This window comes from Poecilia reticulata, linkage group LG8, assembly GCF_000633615.1.
Source record: "Poecilia reticulata strain Guanapo linkage group LG8, Guppy_female_1.0+MT, whole genome shotgun sequence".
Lineage (NCBI taxonomy): Eukaryota > Metazoa > Chordata > Actinopteri > Cyprinodontiformes > Poeciliidae > Poecilia > Poecilia reticulata.
Window position 1 is genome coordinate 2,816,688 of NC_024338.1, and position 24,655 is coordinate 2,841,342.

At 37.0% G+C, this 24,655-nt stretch overlaps 2 protein-coding genes and 1 long non-coding RNA gene across 9 annotated transcripts in view; 1 reads left to right on the top strand and 2 right to left on the bottom strand.

The window, feature by feature from the left end:
• Positions 1-12,583, bottom strand: part of csnk1g2b (casein kinase 1, gamma 2b) — a 47,072-nt gene extending 34,489 nt beyond the window's left edge. The window contains exons 1-3 of one of the 7 annotated variants that reach the window (XM_008415131.2): positions 12,463-12,583; positions 5,580-5,909; positions 5,160-5,463 (exon numbers count right to left, since the gene is read on the bottom strand). In XM_008415131.2, coding sequence (XP_008413353.1) covers positions 5,160-5,463; positions 5,580-5,701 — 426 coding nt within the window. In that variant the 5' untranslated portion in view covers positions 5,702-5,909; positions 12,463-12,583. Of the gene's footprint in view, positions 1-5,159; positions 5,464-5,579; positions 5,910-6,161; positions 6,268-6,308; positions 6,389-12,222; positions 12,377-12,462 lie in introns of those variants that run through there. The other 6 variants (XM_008415126.2, XM_008415133.2, XM_008415132.2 and 3 more) reach the window with 6 other exon arrangements.
• LOC103468225 (uncharacterized) lies at positions 6,481-8,195 on the top strand. Its single transcript, XR_534186.2, has 3 exons — positions 6,481-6,695; positions 7,862-7,946; positions 8,054-8,195. It is a non-coding gene; the product is annotated as an uncharacterized LOC103468225 (long non-coding RNA).
• Positions 12,584-15,807: 3,224 nt separating the features above from the next.
• dmbx2 (diencephalon/mesencephalon homeobox 2) lies at positions 15,808-22,693 on the bottom strand. Its single transcript, XM_008415134.2, has 4 exons — positions 20,823-22,693; positions 19,490-19,665; positions 18,523-18,698; positions 15,808-17,268 (listed from the first exon to the last, which is right to left on the bottom strand). The coding sequence occupies exons 1-4, from the start codon at positions 20,927-20,929 to the stop codon at positions 16,795-16,797; spliced, it is 933 nt and encodes a 310-aa protein (XP_008413356.1). The 5' UTR covers positions 20,930-22,693; the 3' UTR covers positions 15,808-16,794.
• Between the last annotated feature and the right edge of the window lie 1,962 nt (positions 22,694-24,655).

Below are 24,655 nucleotides of genomic sequence, written 5' to 3' on the forward strand. Positions count from 1 at the left end.
ATTGCTGTCCCACAAGCTTCCCAGAGATATTACAGTTGCCCATCGTGGCCAAAGGGAGTAATCGCTGCGGAGAGAATTCTCCAGCTAATTATCACTCATAAACTGATGATATCAGAAGTGATTGTGAGAAGTCCACCTCACCCTCCTGTCTCACTGTGAAACACAGGAGAGGAAAAGAGACTAAAGTCCAAGCAGGAAGGGCTTGATGGCATTTTTAAGATAAACTGAAGACAGATGGAGAAATATCGGATGGCTAATTTAAACAAACTGGTTTTTTTCCCCCTTTGAGGTCCCTGGATCTCCCCTAAAACGCCCAGTGTACCCTCGGTCGCATAAAGGTCTGTCAGTTAGAGAAAACACGCAGCTGGACCGACGGTCGTGTAGACAGGGCCTTCCAACAAAGGCAACCTTTCAGCACTCTGTTTCTCCCTTCTCTCTTGTCTTTCCCACTACGTTTACAGCAGCTGAAAGGAGGACAGGCGTGCAACACATCTGTCTGATCATGTGCTCACAGTGGCATTCCCCTTCATCCCAGCTGCAGGAAGGTGTGCCTCAAAGGGCAAAGCGACTACACAAGAAAAACAGACGATCAAAAGGTTTCAACTAAACACCAAATGCTCCTCCATAAACTGGAGTTTACAATTTATCACAAACAAGAACAAAGAGATTAAAATCAGGCAGCCATATCAGAGTAATAAACACAGTCACTTTCCTGGCTGTGTGGTAAATCATCAACCTTTATTCAGGCGGTCAAAGTAATAAATTATACCATAAAATTTTTACCAAGAAGACAAGTCATTTAGATTTTACGTAATCAATGTGTTAAGATTAGCATTTGCTCTTTTTTTTTTCTGCGTAGACCAAAAAAAAATGCAGCACTAGGCCAACTGATCGATTGACTCTGGGGAAAACAGATGTTGGTCTCATGAACTAAAACAACTTGTAAATTAATGGATAAATGACTGCCTGACCGCGAAGGGCTCCAGAATGCAACCACGAACTCTGTCGAGTCAAATCCTTTTCTTTTCCCTGGCTGCAMTGGCGCAGCTAACATTTGTGTGTGATGGAGACCAGGGGTTCCATTCCATGTTGATTATTGATATTATGTTATTTATTTTCAGTTCAAATGTATTTTGTATCAGTTCTTTATTTCAGTTACTTTGACATTTGGTGAACATTCTTTTTGGGTAGGGAGACTGGCCATCTTTCCTGTTCAGAGAATGTGGGGGGGGGAATGTCAGTTTGTTTTGATTTAGATTAGTCAATTTGAGTTAATTGAGTACTTGCCTTTCTGGGTGTGTCTCAGCRAGGTGGAGCAGAGAGGGAGACAAATGCTCCTGGAGCMTACCAKCTTCCATTAAGAGGGGTAATACTCTGAGGATTTATTTTGTTACCTTTACTTTTTGATTGACCTTAGAATAGTTTAGTTTTAATAATTTGCATGCATGTAAATATTTGTTGGATCATTTATTGTTGTTAGGTTTGTGTAAATAGTGTTTGTTGTTTGTCCTTTTTTGATCACCCCTTCACCTGGGGTAAGTGGAACTTGCCTCAGGTATAAATGTAAGCTGCTTTGTTTCACTAAGAGAGAAGAGGGTGTTGGTGTAACTTGGAGCTCCTGAATAAAAACACCTTAAAGACATATTGTCGCCTCACTTCCTCCTTACTAACGCAGAGCCTCCGCAGGTCAAAGTGACATTGTGCAGTCATGAATATTTTTTCCCCTTTCTGTTCAAGTTGCATAAATAAAAGACAACTAGACAAGTTCAGCACTCAGCCTCAACTTGTCACCAAACCCTGCTTTGCTTGCAGCCGAGTCAGGCACCATTAAGGACTCCCAATCCGAACTGGTTTGTCTGTTGAACTTGGTACCGACTTCTCAGATTTAATGGAGTAGCCATATTGTTGTCGAGGATATAACTCCTAAAATATTATAACGGCTTTACGTCAGCAGTGGTCCAAGGAGTCTTTGTTTGTTCCAGTGGTGGACTAAAATAAGAAGTAAGTTATAAAACACTAATTATAAACATTAGTCCTGTTACATTAAAGAACTACACCAATACAGTTTTTAGCAGAAGCTAATGCTAAAGAGCTAAATCCAAATTATATCTGCTCTCAAAAGACTAAAACCCTTGAGCACCAATGTAATTCTGACATAATTTGCATGTTCTATGATGCGCTTAGATATTGTATGTATTTTTATATCTTGTTCTCTACTGTCCATGTTTTATTTCGTTCCTGCATGTTACAGTTACAGTGAAAAAAACCTGTAACTTTATTTTACAATTATTTTACAATTTATTTTACACACCTCAACATAAGAGCATGAATATAAACATCTAACTACTTGAAGAAATCTTAAAAGTTGACATCCAAAACTTCACAGATGTCAAAATTTATTCAAATGAAAGTTTACAAAACAGTAAATTCGTGTTTTCTATTTTATATGGAAAAATTACTTTAGGAGACGCCAAAGGCGCTAAATGTTTTCAAAGTTAGCTAACGCGTTAAACAAAATATTTGCTCTGCTATTAGCACATCAGCGGAAGTGTGAAAACCACTGGTGTTTAGTCAAAAACATTAACATGATGAACATTGGGAATCTACACGATGGTCCCTCACATGTTCTCTCTGTACAGTTGTGGGTTCTCTCTGGGTACTCTGGTTTCCTACTACAGTCCTACTGACTAGAAGGTGAATTGACTTCTCTAAATTGCATGTGACAGCAGGATTATATGTACTGAGCATCCGTTTTCCATAGGATGAACTCGCGACCTTTACAGGATATACGCGCCTCCCACCCAATGAGAAGGGCACAAGCCACCACAACCCTAACAATAAATGGGAAGAAACAATGACTGGACAGATGGAGGTCAAAACACCAGTGATGCAACTTCCTTAAAAATCCCCAACAAGATGTCTCAGATGTTGACTCGACTACAAATGTCACGTCTGAAGACCATTAAAGAAGCTTAGAGGATCTTCTCTGCTTGTAAAAACAGGGATCTGAACAATGATTGGACTGTGTGTTTGTGCTGCAGACATCATAAACTCACAACGTACTTGTTCTGGGAAGCACAACATACCACCGTAGCAATATCAGTTTGCAAAATGTTAATATCACAAAGGACTGGAATGCAGTAATTGTATTGTTACTGTGTCTAATACTAATTTTCTGCTGAATTGAGTTTCATGGCAGTAGGTGCTAAAGTACAAAGAGAAGAAAGGAAGTATCTACTTCAATATTTACCAATATTATCACCACTGCACGATCTTCTAATCTTATGCGGCCCTTTAGTTGTTAATTTAATAAATAGCAGTGACATTAACAAATGTCAGTTACCTTTAACAAATTGATGGTGAGTGAGTCATGAGCAACAAGCTGCACAAAGACAACACATACAATGCTTGTTCATTTAATTTGAAGCAGAAGCTGAACTCATCCCCCCCCCCCCAACAGTAAAAATGTCACCTTCTGGCCAGTTAATGCCATTCTAAATAAATTTTTCATCAATTTCTTTTTTTTTTCCAGCCAACTAATGTCCTTTCTTCACTGACCCGTTTTAGATTTAAAATAAATGCCAATTGTGTTTGCTGATGAAAGGATGAAAAAAAAACTAAATAACATTTTTGTAGATTTCAAAACCATCACATCTCTATATCTCTAAACTGCACTGAATTGTTAATCTGCAAGTGAGATGGCAAAAATGTGACTCCTCAAGATATCAAGTAACTTAATAGACAAAGTGATAAAGGAACAGTAAACAGTCTGGGTGCATCCAAATGTTGCAACTTATTTAAAACCCTGAGCAAAACATTAGTCAGAATCTTGCATCATCAAATTCCCTTTAATGACGCCAAGACTGTAAGCATTATTTTAGATTTGACACGTAATTGAGGTGACAAACAGAAAAGGTCACAGTGTGGTGCTAAGTGCATGTTCATTTTTTTTGCTGTACTCCATAAGGCGCCCCCTAAAAAACAATTATATTAATTTTCCTCTGTGGATTAATTCAGTATTTTTTAACTGAATTTAAATAAATCTGAATAATGCAAGTTAAAATCAAGTTTGAAGATGAAATTCACAGCAAAAAAAAAAAGCCCGTTTTCTTCCTAAGTACTTAAAAATAGCTTGTAAAAGTACAAACGCGACCCTGCTTTCATTGGGTCTTTCTCGAGTCCAACATTTCATCCTCTCTATGATTCATCCAGATAGATGCTAGTGGGACTGCAAGGTCCTGGCGGCAGATGAAGATGGCACTGCTGCTTGTTCCAGATATAGCTGGACACTACAGAGGTAAAAATACCCAACAGATGGGAGGTTCTCAAGCTAAAGGGGCTGAGGCAGAGAGTGCAATTAAAGATTTCAGGAGAGCAGAAGTGCAATTATGGCTTTGTGCCAACCACAGAGCTTTTGAATGCCCACGCACACATCCTGGCATCCACATGAGAAAGAGTCATGACGGGTGAGGAAACATACATGGAAGTAGCTGTAGGGATAATGACGAGCACACCAAGAGTATGGACACTAGACTAAACCAGAATTTCAGTTTCATGTTTCTGACATCAAAGTGTTCCTGGGGAAGAACGTATGACTGATCAGAAAGCAATCCAAACTCTACAAGTGACAACAGAAATGATGTTAAGAGAAGTAGGCGTTCAGAGGAAACTGTTGGGCAATCAGAAAGCAAACAAGCCTCGACATTTTATGTGGTTTCACCGAAATAAACATCACCGATGCTGAACAGTTGTTTAAGAAAAGTCTAAATTTCTAAAACAAGGTCCCTCAAATGTGTCCCAAAGTATGGAAATGTAGTTTGATGTAGTCTGGATAAGAATGTGTAAGAATGCATTTATCAGAACAGTTTAATCTGTAATTAACTTTATAAATTATTGGATTTAGATAGTGTTCTGTGAGTTTTTTCGTCCTCTTCTTTGCCATAACAGAGGCAGAAACGCTCATGAGGTCCAGATGTGGGAAAAAGACAGACTCTATTCACTTCCTGTTTCTCTGTGTCACTTAAAAACTRCTGCATTTTAAAATCAAAAACACTTTCAGGCTAATAAAATTAGCAAAGAAGCATTTGTAACATGGGATGCAAACTATGCAGACAGAGTAACAGCAACTGACTGGAAAGTTTCAAGAGACGAGCACTTACCAATTTGATGGCCACATATTCATTAGTGTAGAGGTTTTTGCCCAACCTCAGCTCTCCAAAGTTACCACAGCCGATTTTTTTGCCCACACGAAAGTTCGGGCCAACCATAAGAACTCCAGAATTGGTCCCTGTACCCCTGCCGCCAGTCCTGTTGGCCGTCGACTTAGACATCTTTTTGCCTTCCTCTGTCTCTCCTTTGCCCCCTCTCTTATCAAAATCCATAAGCTTGTGATACCCTGGCCTCTCCACGGTTATTCTCCAGCCATGCAAACCATAGAAACTCCAACAACAGTAATGGAGGGCACTTTAAAGAAGGAGACAGATATCACAGAACAGAGGAGAGGCGTTGCTGTTAAAAAATCCCGCGCACACTTAAACGAGCCAACACAGCAGCTGAAGTGGCCCGTGTGTCAATCATACAGCTTTTCGAGGATGTTGGTTATAAACAGGAGCTCCTTTTTTGTGGATTTCTTGACTCCAGTCTCATTCCCTGGCCCGATGAAAACGGCGGGTTTCGCTAAGCTGTTCCCGCTGACACACATACAACGGTAATCATGAAAAAGCACTCCAACACGCAGCTACTGCTTCCACAAGGCCACTTGGGAACGTCATCTGGAGCGCCGCCTTCTTTGTGGTCAGCCTTCATTCACGCAGTGGAGACGCTCCATGTTGCACGGCTACGACTGGGCTCAACCCAAAGGGTCCAAGGAACAGCAAAACTGGGAACAGCTGGGACTGACGTCAGCCTGTCTGAAAAACAAAACAAAAACAAAGACTAATCAGTTTATAGATTGAGAAAATGTTAAGAGCTTGCAACAGCCCACATCATTATAGTGGCTTAAACATAAAGGTTATCTTAACTCAAAGTTATTAATCTTCCTTTAAAAAAAAAAATCCATTATTCCTATACATACTCTTCACCGATCACATGAAACTGGAAAGTATGAGCATTTGCATTTTTCCCCATCGGCATTAGTGAGATGAAAAAAGAAAAATCCCCACCATTTAGTTTGTGAGGCAAATTTTCAGTGAGCCATGCAAACATGCCTACATTCCTGGGGCATTAAAGTTCTGGTGAATGAGATCTACATGGATCCATTTCCCAGTACGTCAGCTGTCACTAAAGCGTACGACGGAGCCGCAACTTACAACAGCCCACGCCTCCGAGGGTCCCACATGTCCCCGAGGAGCCGAGGAAGACTGAAACTGTTCCAGTTTTTAAATGTAAACCAAAGACGCATCTTTTAAATATCTAAGGATTTTATTTTTTGGTAAATTTACAAAACTGTTTATTTTTGAATTAAGGAAATATTTTGATTGAGTATTTTGTTTTTTTTTATGTACATTTATATTTGGGGCGAGGTTTTATGCTTTTGATAACCACAAGTTTTTGGGGGTTTTTTTTAACTATATTTGATTGCTCTTTTTATTGATTTTATATTTAAACTACCTGTAATTCCACACTTGTACTATAAATGTTATATTTACATTTACTGATGTTGAACACTATGGATGAGAGTAGCTTCCCAACATCAGGTTTGTGATTTTTTTTAATATTCTATAAAACATACATTTTTCATTTAACTTTACAAATTTTCATTATTTCCTAAATATCCAAAAAAAATTATTTTTTTCAGTACACATACATATATATTGATTTTTTTTATTATCATCTTTTTTTAGAATTATGCTTAAAATGCTCCTTCATACTTGCCGTCTTGTTCTCTGCAAACCCCACACATCCTGGACACAAACTATAGACTTTCACCTTCAGGTTGGGCCTACAGATTGCTTTTAACTAGAAACAACCAAAAGGTATTTCTTACCTTAAGAAATAAAAAGTATGAATAGTCCTTATCTGGATACTAAAAGACCAACATAAATCACTTATGTTGAGGTGAAGCTGTACAGAATCTACTGCTTCTAAACTGAGAGGTGGTTGGCAAACAAAAATAATTGAGGTTAAATTGTCCTGTTACTAACAAAATTATTACTCAAGGTGAGAATCTCAAGAGCCCATGTCTACTTTGTTTGCCATTTGCAGGGAAATTGGTTCTCCTTTTCACCTTTAAAGGCTCCACATTCTAATGAAAGGTGCTACAGAAATCCATTTTGATGTATTGATTCATTCAACATGAGCACATTTTTTAAAATTTAATAACTTTAAAATAAGACGTAGGAAAAAAAATGTTTAACCTAAAACACAAATTATAAATTACTACAAAACACATGAAAATCTGGTTAATGATGACCGCTTCTTAAGTCGTTGAGGTCATTTTTTCAGGAATAATAAAAAAAAAAACCTTTTTACTTCAATATCAAATTATGCTGACTGAGGCTGCTTTGTACTACTGCTGAAATAAGAGCTTAGTGCTTACTGGTGCAAAGCAAATTCAATAAAGCAATCAATACAAGCTGAAATATTCTACAGAAGATCAGACAGATTTTTTTTTACGCAATTAAACTATTCAGTAAAACTCCATATAATGTGTGTAACTCACAAAAATAGACATACTTTCAATTTGACGACTAGGAAACATTAGGTGACTTTCTAAGTTATTGAAAATGAGTACTTTGGAGTCCAAATTGTGGAAATAAAATATAAATTTGCACTTGAACATTAAAAAAACTGCAAACATTTTTAAGATAAGCTCTAAGGAGTTAGGAAGCTGCAGCATTAAATCTCAACCATCTTTTTCCAGATTTCTGCAGGTAACAGTATTCGGACCACATCACTAGCTCCACTGTGTCTATGATCCGAGATGCTTCTGCTGATCAGGAGCGCAGGTAATGCACGCAGAAGCTATGGCCAGCGACTCTTCTCTATGGAAAGGCACTTACACAGATCAATGACTGATGTAATGCCTCATTTCTTTACATAATTTGCATCACAGGAAAGCGTCCAATTTGATGCATTCGGATACCGTCTAGTCTACGGATAACTCAGTTACATCTGGGAGACAAAAACTAAAGCCCTCCAGTAAACAACGCCACAGTTTGTCAAACTTCAAGCTAATAAAATACTTCAATCAAATATGGCACCTTGTTTTATTGTAGTTAGTACGATTTCTGAAGCCTGAAATGTTTTGAGGATTCATAGAAAACCTGTGAAGGTCAACATTTCTTTACTGCTGCCGTTTTCACACCTGGGGAACAGAAAGGACCGGCAGCCCTGCGTGCCACCAGTCATTACTCTGCCTTGTCTTCCTTGTTGTGTAACAAACAACCGATACTTGCAGAAGGAAGTAAGATGAAAATACCTGATCTGGTTACATGATCGATTGATAAGAGGAATAAAAAAAAAAAAGAGCTCATTTCAAATGAAATTAAGCCAGATGATAGAAAGACTAATAATGCTAATTATTTTACATCATTGCAATAAAAATAATCACCGTTTATCATTTCAAAATAAGATATTGAATGGATTGGGGGGATGCTAAAAATGAATGAATAATGAGCTTTAATGAACGCAATTACATTTATGTGAAATGAAAAATAGAGTAATAAAATGTTCAACTAATCTGATTTAGTAAAGTGACAATAAATGACACAGAGGAGCAGCTTCCTAGGTTAGCAGAAGAATTGCTTTTAGAAACAATTTACTACTAATATGTCAACATTAAATTAAAACATTTTTCTTCTCAACATTTCTCCGTAAGTACAAATGTGTCAGAAGGCCTATAATAAACATTCTCAATAGGAAGTACTGAACGGAAAATTAGACAAATTTACAGATTTTGATCTAATATCTCGTGTTTTTCTTCTAATCAGAGGCACAGCTTCTGATTTACAGTTTAATGTGAAAATGAACAAACTAGAATTTTAGCAGAAGTAAAAAGCAAAGTAAAAATCTCTGTATTGATGTAGGAATGCAAAAAAACTAACAATTGGTCACAATAAGAGGCTTTAAATCACCTAATTTGTACACCACTTAAATAAAGGCTAATTTCAGAAACCGTTTGATTTTCACCAGGAGTTTTTGTTCATTCGGGTGCATATTGAACACTATACATTGGATTAAATTATTCTTGGTTTTAGATCTAGTCTTGCAGATCTCATCTTAAAAAAAACACAGAAAAAAAAACCACATGGTCAGATGAAGACAGTTTATAGCCAACACAGACACTTTGAGTCAAAATGGAAACTGCTGGTAACGCTGTTTATATCTGTAAAGAACTTGATAAACAACAGTTTAAAAAAAAAAATGTTTAGAGATCATTGGCGAAGCTGTAAAGACGGTAATAACTTGTCACATGTAAAATGTGTCAGTCTCATTACTTCTGTTTCTGGTCATTACAGGATGTAAACCACACAGCTTTGATACCAGGTTATTAAAATATATTAGATCAGCGATTAAATGCAGCAATCAAACACCATTTTTGAAAATAAAGACGATTAGTTGATAAATTTCCAAACTACAATTTAGAAACAGTGACTAAAGTTAAGATTATTTTCAATCAATCTGGTCAGTAACACAGAATATAATTACTAAGATGATAAATATAAGTACAACCGTATCAGTGATCACATGGTTGCCAACATCTTGGTGATAAAGTCTGACAATGAGCTCATAGTTGCCATTATAGTTTGTTGATTACTGTAGTGTGTTTGTGTGTGCAGGGAGCTAACCGTTAACATTTTTGATAGTTTCTGCATGAATTTGAATGGATGTTTATTTTTCTAATAATAAAAGAAAAGCTCTGAAACGGTTTTCTTCCACTGAATTCAAAACTATTTGAATAACTAGCTGCTTTTATAGACCTTAGACAACTTGAAGGTCTCAATCCAAGATGTCGGGATTTAACAAATATAATCATGACCTAAAATTGGCAAGGTTATATATTGTTATTTTACATATAACTAGCTAGAAACTGTTACATTTTTTATTATAAGTATAGCAACAACAAAAAAAAGTTTCTCTTTGCTGATACCGAATGATACTTTCTTTGAGGTCTGACCTGGTGAGACGAGTTTCTCTTCTAAAAACTATAATCTGCTACAGGTTTCCTGATAGAGGTGGCCGTTTTGATCCCAACATAAAATGAAAGATTAAAGTGAAGAAATGTTCAATATTATTCCCATTTCTGCATCAAATTATGATTTTAATACAAATTTAAAGTACATCAAATGATGCTGATTATTGATATATTTGCAGAAAATTTTGAGGGGGTAGGATTTTATGAATTTTAAAATGCTTTAACTGGCTGTTTTTTTTAGTCAATGCACAATATTTTTATTATTTTAATGTTTTTTTAAAAGATCCCTCAGAGTGAATTATTTGTTTTGACATAACTGCTGTAGTAGCAATGTACTACTAATGTAAACAAAGAGGATCCACTTGGTACTAAACACCAGGATTTTCTTTTGAATGGCGATGGCATTATGTTTGCTACCTTTAGTGAGTTTGCAGCAATCGTTTTGATCCCAGTTCCTTGATTTGTGACAGTAACTACTGCACCCACATCTCCAAAAATGCTTTCTATTGCGGGTTAGAGTTTTGAGAATCCCTGTAGAAAGCATAAAGCCAACACTCAAAACTCAAGGTGTTCAAGTTTAAAGACAAAAGAAAACAAAAAAACTTTTGAAGCACCTTGAGATAAATAGGATTGCTTTATCAATCAAATCATAGGTCAGGAAATGTTTGACAGTATCTATATAAAGCACAAAAAAACAAAATTCAATTTATTCAAAATGTATGCAATGACCTGAGCAAACAATAGCTCAAACATAACAATATGTTTGCCCAAAAATAAATAAAATCTACAAATACTTAAGCCTACCTCTACAAATCCTTACATTTGTGCATTTTAATAGCTAGAACACCAAGCATGCCTTTATACTCACATTGGAAATCGACTTAGCACTACCGCAAAGGCTAACATCTGTTTTAAATAAGGAACTTACAAAAACCGGGAAGGAAGGAAAACATAAAAGATGGTTGTATGGATAAATGTTAGTCCATTGGACTAATGGATGGTTGAACAGAAAGACTTACCAACTGCATACTGTTCTAGATCTAGACAATAACAGTTAGTATGTATTCAAACCACTAAAATGTATAAAATTCAATTAATATTTGCTGAAAGATTTACTTATACAATCGAAAAAGAAAACGATTAAATAAAATAACGCAAATTATGTGATGAACATTTATTTTTGAGTCACAAGTATTTATTATAAATTGAGGGACTTAAAATAAGATTATTTCTTATCTTAATATGCTGCAACTTTCCCCCTTTTTCTCCCACATACAAGCGCTTGAGATCAAGAGAAGTTATTCTACTAATAACATCTCATATGAAATGTTTTTAACATATGTTTTGAACATTTTGCTAACATTTATACTAACATACACTGGCCTTTTAGGGTATGTTGAGGGAAGCTAATGGCTAACAAGCTTCGGAAGCGTCTAACAGCTGTCATTTAGCTTTAGCTTCAAGTAAAACCAAATGCTCGACTTTATTCTCGACACCACCTTTAGAAGCTCAATAATAACAGAAAATTCTACTTCAAGAATATCTCAAAAATAATAATAATAAGTGAGGCTTCAGTGATACGAAAACCTAGCGTTAACCGCGGACAAGGCCAGATAGTACGATGCTAAATGGTTAGCTTCAAATCGCTCAGTCGCTGCTAATTTCTCATTACGAAACTGTAGTCTACGACATATAATTTCAGCAGCAATTCTTTGCTATTGTGGAAATGTCGTTTATTTTTCATGTTTACATGATATTTAACGTATGAAAAGGGCTAAGAGAGCTAGCAACCACAAAAACACCGTCAATTTTGGCCCAACGTCTGATAAAAAAACAGCTAACCTTCTTACGTTAGCTACGCTGATAACTCAGGAAAACCACCACAGCTTACCTAAATGTTAGTGACCAAACTGAGCAAGTAGAAGCAAGAGGGGGCATAAAATATTCATTGACTGACATACCCAAAGCTACTGAGCTAGTTAGTTAATGCATTATAACTGAAAAATAACAACGTCCCAAACGACGTCGCGAGAAATACGACAAGATACTGTAGAAACGTTAAGAAACTAAAAAGACAATTTATTCACCTGAAAATGTAGTTTCACGGCTCAAACTTCGGTTACGGGTCTTACCCACAGCACTACCGGGCAACTCCTTAATCCTACCAGCCGAAACTGCTCACCAAGCGGCGCAGCCAGGATCTCAGAGACATTTTAGCAAACTAGCTCACGGAACGCCGAACCGGAACGCTCACAAACGGAGACACAGGGTCACAAAACACTCGCCCTCCATAAAACAACTTTAGTCGTCAAAATACAGCGTGTTACCTTGTAAATTTCAGCTATCGAAACCCAGTCGAAGTCATGGTTGTTCGATCGTTGGCTTCTTTCCCGTTTAGCTCCTCTTGTCCCTAAGTTGCTATGATTTCACAGCGATGAAGTTGGTGTCTGATTTTTAGTTTTCTATTTGCTAAAGGACTATTCCACCCGATTTAAAGCTAACAGACAAGATTTTCTACAAAATACACCCAACTCGAATTTAATTTGGCTTGACATCTGTAATAGAACACACCATGGCAGTTTTATTAAATGGTTTTGCTATTTTTTTGCACATAATTTCTGATTTACTGTTCAATGTAGCCTTCCTAAAACACGCCTCTGATGACATCACATAAGGCATGAGACAATGGAACAGAGGACTTAAAATAGAAATATATAATTTCTATTTTCATAACTTACTTTGTATAGTCCAATTCCCCAAAATATATTTACTTGTATTTGGTACAACTACAACTTTAAATAGATTTTTTTAAACATCATGATATTCATAAACTATAGCAGCATGTTTCTAGCTCTGTTGGATCTGATTTGTTGTTTTGCACATTTTTCTTCATAATCTGGTTTGGTTGAGGTGTTGAATGTTTGGACATTTATTCCCTCTGATTTTAGGTGCTGTCCAACTAGAAGGATTTTTACTTTTACTTCTTAAGTTTTGGGTAGTTGTCAAAAATACATCCATGGTAACAATATTGATTTACAACTTGGAGCACCTAATTAGCACCTATAAAGCTCAAATAATTCTTGAACTAATACCCAAAACCCAAACCATCTTTTCCATTTATCACAATGGGTAAGGATCATTCACCAACCCCAGCTTTCTAACCATAAGACAAGGCAGAGATTTAAAGAGGAGTAGCAAAAGCAAATGAGGTGGATTAGCAGTGCTTAGCAAAAACTGATGGTGTTCAGGTAATGTCGCTGTGAAATATTATCGCTGCTGCCAGATTTTGCACTGTTAGCATGTTATGACAGTCACAGCGACAGTCTTAAGTCAGAGGCCTCTTCAGAATCATTGTAAGACTGACTGCTGCTGGAGATTCTTCCAGATCATAGCATCACCATCCACAATGACTTTTTGAAGAGATGTAGATGAAATGTGGCAACATTTAATTTCCCATTTGGATACATAAAGTATTTTTGAATTAGATTTTTTTTACAATAAGGTTAGGGGGTTAGGGTTAGCGAAGCTCTATGGGCACATCACTGCAAATTAGAAAACATAATTTATATTAATAATTTATATTAGTAATTTATTAATAATTTATATTAGTAAATCATTAGTTTTTTCAAACTGAAAAAATAAGTGTTTTCACACATTGATTGATATATTTCAGACTTTTATCTCTGTTCGGTTTAAATATAATTGTTTTGTTTTGGCTTACTGAAAAATCAAAATTCAGTTTCTCTGAAAATTAGAGCAATATTTATGTTAAGGAAATGTTACGCCTAAAACAATCATGACATAAATACCTGCTGACTTGACAATAGTCTTAAAGACAAGAAATGTAAGCCTAAAAACATAATGGCTTAATAACGCAGTTTGATTTGTTTAGGAATCAAAAGAGTAAATGAATAGTCTCCTACATCGTCTGTGTGCTGTGAAGATTTGACTTGTCTACTTGTCTCTAAGCAGATAATTCAAGCAGGTATTAATTCAAAAACACCAAAAAGTATTCAATATTTATGTTTTATTTTGATTTTCAACTAGAATAATAGTTTTAAGAACCACAAATATTGTTTTAAATATTCTGTATACAGTGTAAAACAACTCAGCTCATGTCTTATCATCTTAAATAGTTTAGGTTTTGAGCTAGGCTAATTAAAGGGTGAAATTTCCCTTTATACAAGTGCTGAGTCGGAAGCTTCAAATCGGACGCCAACTTCGGAGTCGGTATGATTTCACTGTGGTCTCTTTAAGCCTCCCTCAGCTGCGCAGCGTCACGCTTATTCTCTCTGCACGACGTTACGCAAAAAAACTAACTCAACCGGTTTGGAGAATACGACAAAACATCAGGAATACGCAGGAGCTGCTCTAAACTGGTTGGATTTAGTTGGTAAATATGTGCGTTTAATGCCACGTATCAAAGAAATAAGAATGAATGGAAACACGAAATAAAAAAAAACAACTATTGTGATAATACTAGAGTTTAATTTAAACGGTGTATATTTAGACAAATTATTAAAAAGTTATTTTTGTGATGCACAACATTTCACACTTTTATCAAAAACATGGAGCAGTAAGCACAAAATGTGTTTTTAGTGTATTAATCTAAACAATAAGTTTGTTCATCCCTTAAATAATTTTCCCATCCTGTTTTCTCAAACATTTCTTTTATTAAACAGTTTTTTTCATATTTCATATAATCATATTCATAAAAAATATGAAAAAAAAAAAAATATATAGGCATATTTCAATAAGAAATATGCCAGGATTTCTTATTAAAATAAGAAATCCTGGCATATCTGGATAATTTATGATATTGTCATGTATTATTATGGTGACAATTATCAGTCTAATCTTACATTTTAAAATAATGTTTCAGAAATAGATTTTCTCACGTGGCAACTGTTAGTTGAGTTTGTCAAAACAAACTGCAGAGGTTTTTTTTAGCATGCTGAAACCAGTTTTACTATCAGTACTGCTAAGGCTGACAAAGCTTAAAAAAACAGAAAGAGGTGGATTTGTTTAATTTAACGCCTTCATGCTGCAGCGCTGAGTCACTTAAAAGTAAGCCTTTCTAATACATTTTCACATCTACATTTGAAACCGTATTACACCACTGAAATATTTCTAGCTGTTGGCTAAGATAAACAGACAATAGGGTGCGTTCACACTGCAGCTTGAAGTGACCGAATTCCGATTTTTTTGACGTAATGCGACCTGTATCCGATCTTTTTATTGCAGTGTGAACAGCACAGGTCGGATTCTTTTTCGAATGCGACCCATATCCGATACGTATCCGATTCAAATGCGACCGAACGTCCAGGCCGCATTCATCCAAACTGAACGTCACTGATTCTCAACAAATCTCACTATTCTGTGTCCTGATACGCGCAAGAGGGAAGAAAAACAACAATCATGACGGACAATATGAGGATTAAGTTGTTAATATGCTGCTCCGGTCGGACAACTTCAAATATGTAAGCTAAGATCCACCGTTAGCCTCCATGTTTACTTTCGCAAACACTGAGCTCTTCTTCTTTTTATGGCGGTTGGCAGAACACTGAGAACGCTGACGCTATTGCGCCCTCTACTGCGTATGCGGGACACTTTCAGGTCGTTTGCCCGTTCACACTGCAGAACGCATATAGGTCGCATTTTCTGGTAGTGTGAACGACCCTGGCAAAAAAAATCGGAATTGGGTCACTTCAGGCTGCAGTGTGAACACACCCTAAGAGTCCCAAGTTAATATGTGTAAGTAAAAGTAAATTACATCAAGGTTATCTTGACTTATGCCATTAAACAAAAACACAGTGAGTAAAATTTGCATTGTAAAAAATATTTAATCTTTACACACACAAATAGATACCAAGCTAGCTTTTCACTCTGACACCCCAAAATTAAATCGATCGACATCTGCAACCGTTACAATCCAAAGAGACATTTTGGCTTCCAATCCAACTAAATACATTTTAATAGAGCCATACATGATCTTTAAAAAAAACAATACTTTTGATTTTAGACAGAGGAAATGTATCATATTTGAAGAACTAAGAGTGTACTTCTATTTTTAGATTCCAAACAGAGAAAAACAAAAGTTTTGAATGAGTATGGATACAATTGATATTTGTGGAGAATCAGTCAGTTAAGTTTATTTTTACAGCACATTTCAACAGCAAGGCAGTTCAAAGTGCTTTACATTGTGAAAATAAAAACTGAATTAAAAAACAAAAAAAGCAAATAGTTTCTAATCTCACAACATGAAAAATATATTTCTGGTACTTTTAGTACCATACTCTTGTGGGAATTGAGTAAAATAATTTCATAAAAATATGCTAAAACCTGCATTTGTACTTATATTTATATTTAAACTCCTCAGTTAGCAAAGAGCCAAATAGCTACTTGCGTCTCTGGAGGCTCAGGTTGCAGACATCTGGTCTAAACATACAGCCAGAGTAACAAAGGAATCATTTAAGTCAAAGTATATGCATTTGATGCAATGGCCTAGTCAAAGTCCAGACTTAAATCCAAATGAGAATCTGTTGCAAGACATAAAAGATTATGTTCACAGATGTTCTTCAACCAATCTGAGTGAAGACTAGATGGTAATTTGAAGGTGAAATGGATCAAATTCAAGACGAGTTCAGAGGGTTTGGATGCTACAGGTTGCGGTGGCCCAACACTTTAGTGGAGCAAGTAGTCTGAAGAGCGGGGCTGCCATTTTTGGTAGCAGATGAAAGATTCCCTGAGGTGGAGAAGTGCTGATGTATGAGTGGCCAGAACAGCGGAGGAAGTGGAAACTCAGCGGACAGAAGCGGCTGCTGAGGCGGGCGACAGAAACGATCTGCAGCCGAGAAGGAGAGAAGCGGCGCGGACGGCAGCGAAGGAGCAAAACGCGACACGTCAGAGTTAGCATCGTGGGTTTTATCCACGGTGGAAGTGAACGGAGGACAGAAACGCGAAGAGGCTTGGCTTTCAGCGTGTGATGTGATGACGTCCTGTTTGTCTTCTGTCTTCACTTCCTCCGGTGACTTTTTGCTGCTCCGCACAGTTTCGTCCAGACAGGAATCCCGTGGAAGAGAGGAGCTTCTCTGGCCTTTACGGTACTTTGCCCTCCTGTTTTTGAACCACACCTGCACAAAAAACCAGCAGAGAGACAGAATATTTACACTTAGGGCAGAATTAGTGATTAAAATGATAAAACATACCACAAGAAGTGTTCTATATCAGTCAATATTGATAATTATTGGCCTTTTTTTAACTGGTACAACCTATTCTGTTTTAGCCACATTTTCACTCCACACTGCTTTTTTTTTTTTAAAGCAGTTATTAGGCTCAATGGCGGAACATTGGACTTATGCTGTGCAAGTTGCCTAACAAGTTGTTTCTAGGCAACCATAGAATGAGTGAGTTGCTAGGTAACCAGAGAGCAAGTGAGTTAGTTGACCCCACCATCCTAGTTTAGCAATCTGAAAGAAACTGAGCGGTTAAAGTTTTTCCTCTGGATCAGACTTCAGTGAAATGACTGAATATTCTACCAGACGTATTATCTGTTGGTATTGATCATGCATCTACCTTGATATAGGTTATTATTGATTTAATGGCTAGCCCTGAGTCTGCTTGTAATTGTCCTCTTAAGTAATTTAAATCTGTTTATTTGCTTAGTTTCATGTTATCTGTACACTGTAAAACCTAACAGTACATCTTAACAACAGAAATAAGTTGAAATAACTTAAACCTGTTGTGGTAACTGTAACTCATTCCCATCAATTAAAGTAACAGAAATTTGAAGTAATAACTGTGTTGTTTTAAGTTCCACAAAAGTTTTTGGGGAAAAAAAAAGATAAAGTATTTAAATTTGTTCCATTGATTCATTTTTGTTTAAGTTAACTTTATATCAAATATGAAAGACATGTTAAGCACAGACTGCTTAATAATATCTATCTATCTATCTATCTATCTATCTATCTATCTATCTATCTATCTATCTATCTATCTATCTATCTATCTATCTATCTATCTATCTNTCTGTCTGTCTGTCTGTCTGTCTGTCTGTCTGTCTGTCTGTCTGTCTGTCTGTCTGTCTGTCTGTCTGTCTGTCTGTCTGTCTGTCTGATCTTTATTTTGAAAAATTGACTTATTCTTTGAGTAAGACTTTTTATATTTGAATGATTCTTATGTCAGAGTTAAGAACTCAAACAAACAACATCAAAACCAAAACATTCTTGTAAAATTTTTCAGATGTTAAACATAAAACAGAAGGATTTCCAGAAAGCTTGGAGAACTGATGAGACCCAGAAAGTTCAACTGAAATGTAAGAAAACGGGGAATGACTCAGGACTTTTGCACAGCGACGTCAGCGTGAGTCACGTTAAGGGTGGTGCCACCTGAATGCGCGCCTCAGGCAGGTTGATGCACATGGCCAGCCTCTCCCTCATGCTGACATCCGGGTACTGCGTCTGCTGGAAGGCCTCCTCCAGAGCCTGCAGCTGCGGCACTGTGAATGCGGTGCGGCTGCGTCGCTGCTTCTGCTGGTTGCCATAGCGAGCCTCCAGGATCAGCTCTGACAGGACAAAACACAAACAGGCCTCATCAGTTACATTTACTCAGATACTTCTACTCGAGTAACAACTTAAGTCATTTTATCATGAAGTACCACTACTGTTGAGTAAAATCTCTGGATACTCGACCCACTGTGAGCAACTTCACTGAGTAAATAAAAGTTTGTTTTAACCAAAAAACTAACTTTTTGGTTAAACCCACCCCACCCCAAAAAAAAAAATGTGATTGTGACCTTCAGGTATGTGAGGTCAATCAAATCAAATACCTGAAGATTTTATAATCAGTTAAACTGATTTGGAAAAATGTTTCTTTTGCATAATTTTGTTATTGTTATGAATTATTTTAATAGTTTCATTTTGTTATTTTGTAATTAATTTTTGGTCTTTAAAATACCTGCATTTCCACATAATCTTATATTTTGATCTGATTATGTACATTTAGTATATTAAATTATGTTTTGATCTCGTACTCATTACTTGAGTACTCTTCAGTAATTTCTTGGATGGTTACTTTTTACTTTAACTTGTGTAAAAATAAGTTGAAGTAGTGCATCTCTTACTTTTGGCTATTCTCCATATCTTTATAGTAATTTTTATCTTCTTTGCTACTTTAGATTACCTATTATTAATAATATTCGATTCAGGCTAAATCCTCATTTTTAATAGAGGTCTCAGCAGAGGATTGACATTTAAAATCAGTTTTTTTTCTGTATTTTTAACAGTGATGATGACTTGAAACCTTCAGTGAACCTTTCCCTGAAATGTTTGTTTTTGTTCGGACCTGTTGACCCACCTGCGAGCCTCTCCGCCACAGAGAAGGTGTGCGCCGCCGGAGCTGCAGCAGCGGGGTAAGCCTGGTACCGCTGCGCCACCTGGTGGCGGAGGTCGAACAGCACCGAGTTCACACCGTGGACGGGATACACGCCACTGCCCGTGGTTCCGTAGAAACGTAGGGAGTTCATCGCGACTCTACATCAACAAAGGAAGTTGTTCTGATGATATAGCAACTTTGTTTTACTCGTGAAACACACTGAAGCACATAAAAACCCTTAAAATACTAAATTAAATCATGGTATTTAGCAACAATGTGAAAACATGTCTCGATCATTTTTGCTGGATTTCTTTGATTAACATCGTTTTCATTTGAACAAACGCCAGACGTTAGTGAGTAAATGAGTAATTAATGGCAGAAAAATAAAAAATAAACACAGAGGACCACAAAGATTTATGATAAAACCAAGAATATTTTGAGTAACAATAACTTGCTCTCACAGTGAATGGTATTTTTTGAAATAATTATTAATTTTATAGATACATAAAATATGAAGTAGCATTTGCCAACTCAATATTTGTTCATGCAGTATTTTAATAGATAAAGATATTATATATTTGATGTATCATGCATTAATTGTCATGGTATTAATAAGATATTTGGACAGTTAGATGGACTCCTGGTGTACATGTAGTGGCTGAAATGCTAAAAGAGATTTGTCCCAGGAAGATGAGCGTTTAGCATAATCAGTATCAGCAGCAATTAACTGTTGTTTTTTTTACATAATGCATCTATTATGCATCTTCATGTAAAAGTCATGAAATTATAGTTTTAGTTTGTTTTACACTCGATTGTAGACATATGCATAAAAACCTAAACAAAACCCAAAACAACAACTTGGAAAATACAAGAGACAAAGACGTGGGGCTAAAAATGCTTATAATGTGTAATGCATAAAACTAATAAAAAATAAATGTGATAAACAGGTTAAACACATGTTGACAACCACCCTTTTGGTGTTTCAGAAACAAAATGCACCTACTGCATCATTATTAATAACATTATAGTAGTAGTATTTAAAAAGGTTTAACTTGTTCAAACATTTTTCCAAACTCATTTTCACTTTATTAAACTGGCTTTTCTTTAATTCATAATCTGTTAAATCACACTTGATTACACCTATCTGTAGAAATTAGCATATTTTGTTACGCCTGGCACCACGCATCTCTCTTCTTAAAAGGGTAATGAAATGTTGTGCTATTTATAAATAAATAAACATAATATAAATGTGATTTTAATGATGGTTACATCAGATTTAGCTGGATTACTGTCCCACCATTCAGCACCAGATTACCTGAGGTCCAGATCAGTGGAGTTTCTCCAGTCAGAAGTCAGCCTCCAGTCCAATTCAGGCCCAAATAAATCCTCAGGCAGCAGCAGCTCCTTTTCCTGCAGCTTCATGAATCTCCTTCCCTGAAACCATTCTCACCCCAGACTATTTAAGACGCCTTCACCCAGGCTCCCCTCAGCCATTAGCCAATGGAAAGGAAGGTATTAGCTGGGATTAGGTGGGATGAGGGAAGAGAGGGGGGCAGCTGGGAGCTCAAGTTTTTTGAAACTATTGAACTTGAGAGATTTATGCCAAGGATCGCCCAATAAGGGAGCGTTTCATTCCCTCCCCAGTTAAAACAATTGAGACAATGTGGAGGGCTAATCTCCGAGGCAGGACAGATTAAAATAACAGCCTTTGATTGTCCTCTCCATTCTCCCATAGCGCTGCTGCTGCTGACAGCCCCCCGGCCGCTGCTCCTCCCTGATGGGGGTTTGTTTTGCTAACAGCCACCATATTTTCCCGATGAAGTGTCACAATGAGAAGTTAATCTGAGACAGCGAGAGCAATTCCTCAAAATCCTGCAGGAATTACTCCAGATTATATCACAAATCGAAAGAATCATAGTTTTTCTTTGTGCATATCCATGTTAATTTGGAGGAATTTTGGTTTTATGTGTCAGAATATTTTATTTGTAGAATGAATTATTCTGAAAGTAAAATGCTTTGTGACATTTTTCTATGTAGCACTTCTTTCTAAAATTGTCTATAGCTGCATTTCCAAACCCCAAACATCATATTTTCTGCTACATTTTATCAGAATATATAGAAAATTTAAACTTTTTGGCTTGCATACAACAGTGTTTCACATCCAACAATAACTTGATCTGCAGCATAAAAGTAACACATTTTTCAACATGGTACTTCTAAAGTTGTGTATACAGCTGCTGTTATGGTGGGTATAATCGACATTTTAACCCCAAGCATAAGTCTTTCTGCAACATTTCATCAGAATATTTACAAAATTCATACCAGAATATTTGCTAAAGCTTAAATATGAGCACGTAGAAAAAAATCCAAGTAGTTGTGTTAATGTGCAAGTGATAGAAATTTAAGCAATTTCTTTCACACTTTCTTTCACATTTCCTCTCATTTTGTTAATAAGTAAAAATCTGAAAAGTACGGTCTGTTTTTGTTTTCCAATTTTACCTTTAATTAATATTCAATGCAATCAGCTGAATGAAAAAGGCCTCTTAACCAAATAAAGTCCACCTGCTTGTAATTTAATCCGAGTATGAATACAGCTGTTCTGTGAAGGACTCAGAGGGGCTTTAGAGAGTATTTATGAGCAAACAGCATCATGAAGACCAAAGAACACAGCAGAAAGGTCAGGGAGAAATCTATGGGGACGTTTAAAGACGAGTTAAGTTGTAAAACAATATTTCAAGCTTTAAATATTTCACTATCTTGTAAAAATGGAAAGAGCGGTTAACAGAAACCCACCAGGACATGGCTGTCCATCTGAAGCATTAACCAAAGAAACTCTGCAGGGATCTGTCAGCACGACATCCATTAGCTGAACATGTAAAAAAAAAACAGAGAGGAGCCATTACTGAAGAAAAATAACTGATAAAAGTAATGAATGGAGTCAAATTCAAGACAATCACAGAAGGAAAGATGTTGGAGGTAGGAAAAAATCAGAGACTGGGACAAAGTGTAACCCTCCAGCAGGACAGCTGGTTTAGATCAAATCATATTTACGTGTTAGAACGGCTCAGTCAAAGTCCAGAACTACACAACAATGAGAATCTGTAGAAAGACTTCAGCTCTCTGACTGAACTTCACCTATTCTGCAAAGAAAAGTGGACAAAAATTCTGTGATGTACCTAAATTATTATTATTATTAACTCCAGATGTTATAAAAATGCTGTACATCAAAAGTAATTTTACTTGTAATTTAATGCCTTTAAATTTCTCTTTAAGAAGCTCCTGCTCTTTCTAACACTCCACTTTCAGGAAGTCGTCACAACATGGCTCCTCTATTAACCCTTTAACAACATTCTTACCGGCGTGTCACTGAGAGGTGATGCCTATAACGAGCTCAACAGATGAACAGTTCCACCAGGTGTCTGCTAATTGCTGCTGGCTAGTCTGAAGGAGCTGAGTGAAGAAGTCATGGGAAATGGCTGCTCTGTGAGGTGGAAAGTTGAAGGAGGAACTTCGTCTCAAAGGCGGGGCTAGGTCCAACCAGGCGTTTTGCACAGCTGAATGGTTGCCATGGAGATTAAAGGATTTCTCAAATGTGTATGAAAGAATCAAATAGACACTCCAGGTGTGTTCTTGACGGGGGAATAAAATTCTAACGATATAAAGCTAAAACAAAAACCAAACAAAAAAACAGTAAATTTTAATTATTGCCTCTTTAAATATAAGACTTGAACCAGTCATATACTGTTCCACTGAGTCCAATAACAGCTTTACTACAGTAAAGACAATTCTATTTTTATATATTGTTTGTTTTAAAGATGCATTATGTAACCTTTTATAAAAAATATATATTTACATATTTGTTAAAACTGTCACCATGTCATGACAGTATGTTATGAGACAGTAAGAGTATCTCAGGGACGAGGTGGAGGAGACTGATCATTTCTGTGAAATGTGAAATGATCAGTCTCCTCCACCTCGTCCCTGAGATACTCTTACTGTGGGAAGAAATGCAACACTCCTGTGCAACCACAAACAACCAATCATCCTCTGATGATTGACTTGCTGTCAATCATCCTCTGATGATTGACAGCAAGTCTTAGTGCTGTCAATCATCCTCATGTACGCTCTGGTAAATGTGCTAATGGTGGAGAAACCACAGAAAAACTGTTTATTGTGGCCATGCTAACTAGCCAGAGCATTCACGACAGGCTGTGCAGCTCTCTGCAGCATGGAGTGGTGATTGACAGCGCTAAGACCCGCCTCCTGCCTCTAATTGATTGTTTCTAGTTAGCGCAGGGAAAAGGCAGAGGAGCTTGATATTTTTCACAGGCTATCTGTCTTAAACCATAATGCCATAACGTAGTGACAGTCTCAACAAATATGCAAAAAAGAATATTTTTGTAAAAGTTACATACTGTAGCTTTAATTTGAAAAACTCAAGGATTAATCCACCAAAAAGCTAGCCAGAATTGACCTTTAGTCCTTTGATTGAACACTATTAGCACTGTTATATGTAAAATATTAACATCATTGAGATATGTCAGTGAGTTTTGGGGTCAGCGTTGGTATCAAATGCAACAGGTCCGTCCATTCAGCTGAACCCTCAGAGGAAATCTCATGTTTTTATTCCCAGATGAAGCTATGGGCCGGAGCAGCTCCTCCACCATCAACCACTCAGCCCAAGATATGTGAAAATGTTTGGTACCGTTTCCTCCCCCAGCCCTTTTCCTCGTCCTTTCACCGTTCCCGGCTGTCAAGCTGTATTAGTGTCCGATAGAAATAAGTCATTTAGAAGAGGCTCGGCCGGCCGGCCCCTCCGCCCCGCTAAAAGCTCCAGGATTAGGTCCCCGGGGCCTTTGTCTCCACAACCCCCAGGATTAGGGGAGATTTACTCTGAGGAGAGAAAAAAAGTAGTTATTTCATGGCACTTTCATGATGAAACCTGGCCAAAGCTGTGTTGGCTGGGGGGATTAGAGGCGCACAAAGAGTGTGCTTGTGTGTGACCCTCCCTGTCCCCGAGCTGCCACCGCCGACCGGCTCTCCTTTCCTCGGATCAGTTCCCCTCCTCCAGGTTCCAATCCTCCAGGAGAGGAACCTTCTCCAGGTCCACTTCCTCCAGGTTCCCCTCCTTCAGCCTCACCTCCTCTA

What these genes read in the sequence shown, in the direction of transcription:
- dmbx2 (XM_008415134.2), bottom strand. Translation starts at nt 20,929, where the DNA reads ATGAAGCTGCAGGAAAAGGAGCTGCTGCTGCCTGAGGATTTATTTGGG. An exon ending in TCCACTGATCTGGACCTCAG is followed by an intron (nt 19,666 to 20,822) that starts GTAATCTGGTGC and finishes TTGTTGATGTAG; the next exon opens with AGTCGCGATGAACTCCCTAC. An exon ending in TGTGGCGGAGAGGCTCGCAG is followed by an intron (nt 18,699 to 19,489) that starts GTGGGTCAACAG and finishes TTGTCCTGTCAG; the next exon opens with AGCTGATCCTGGAGGCTCGC.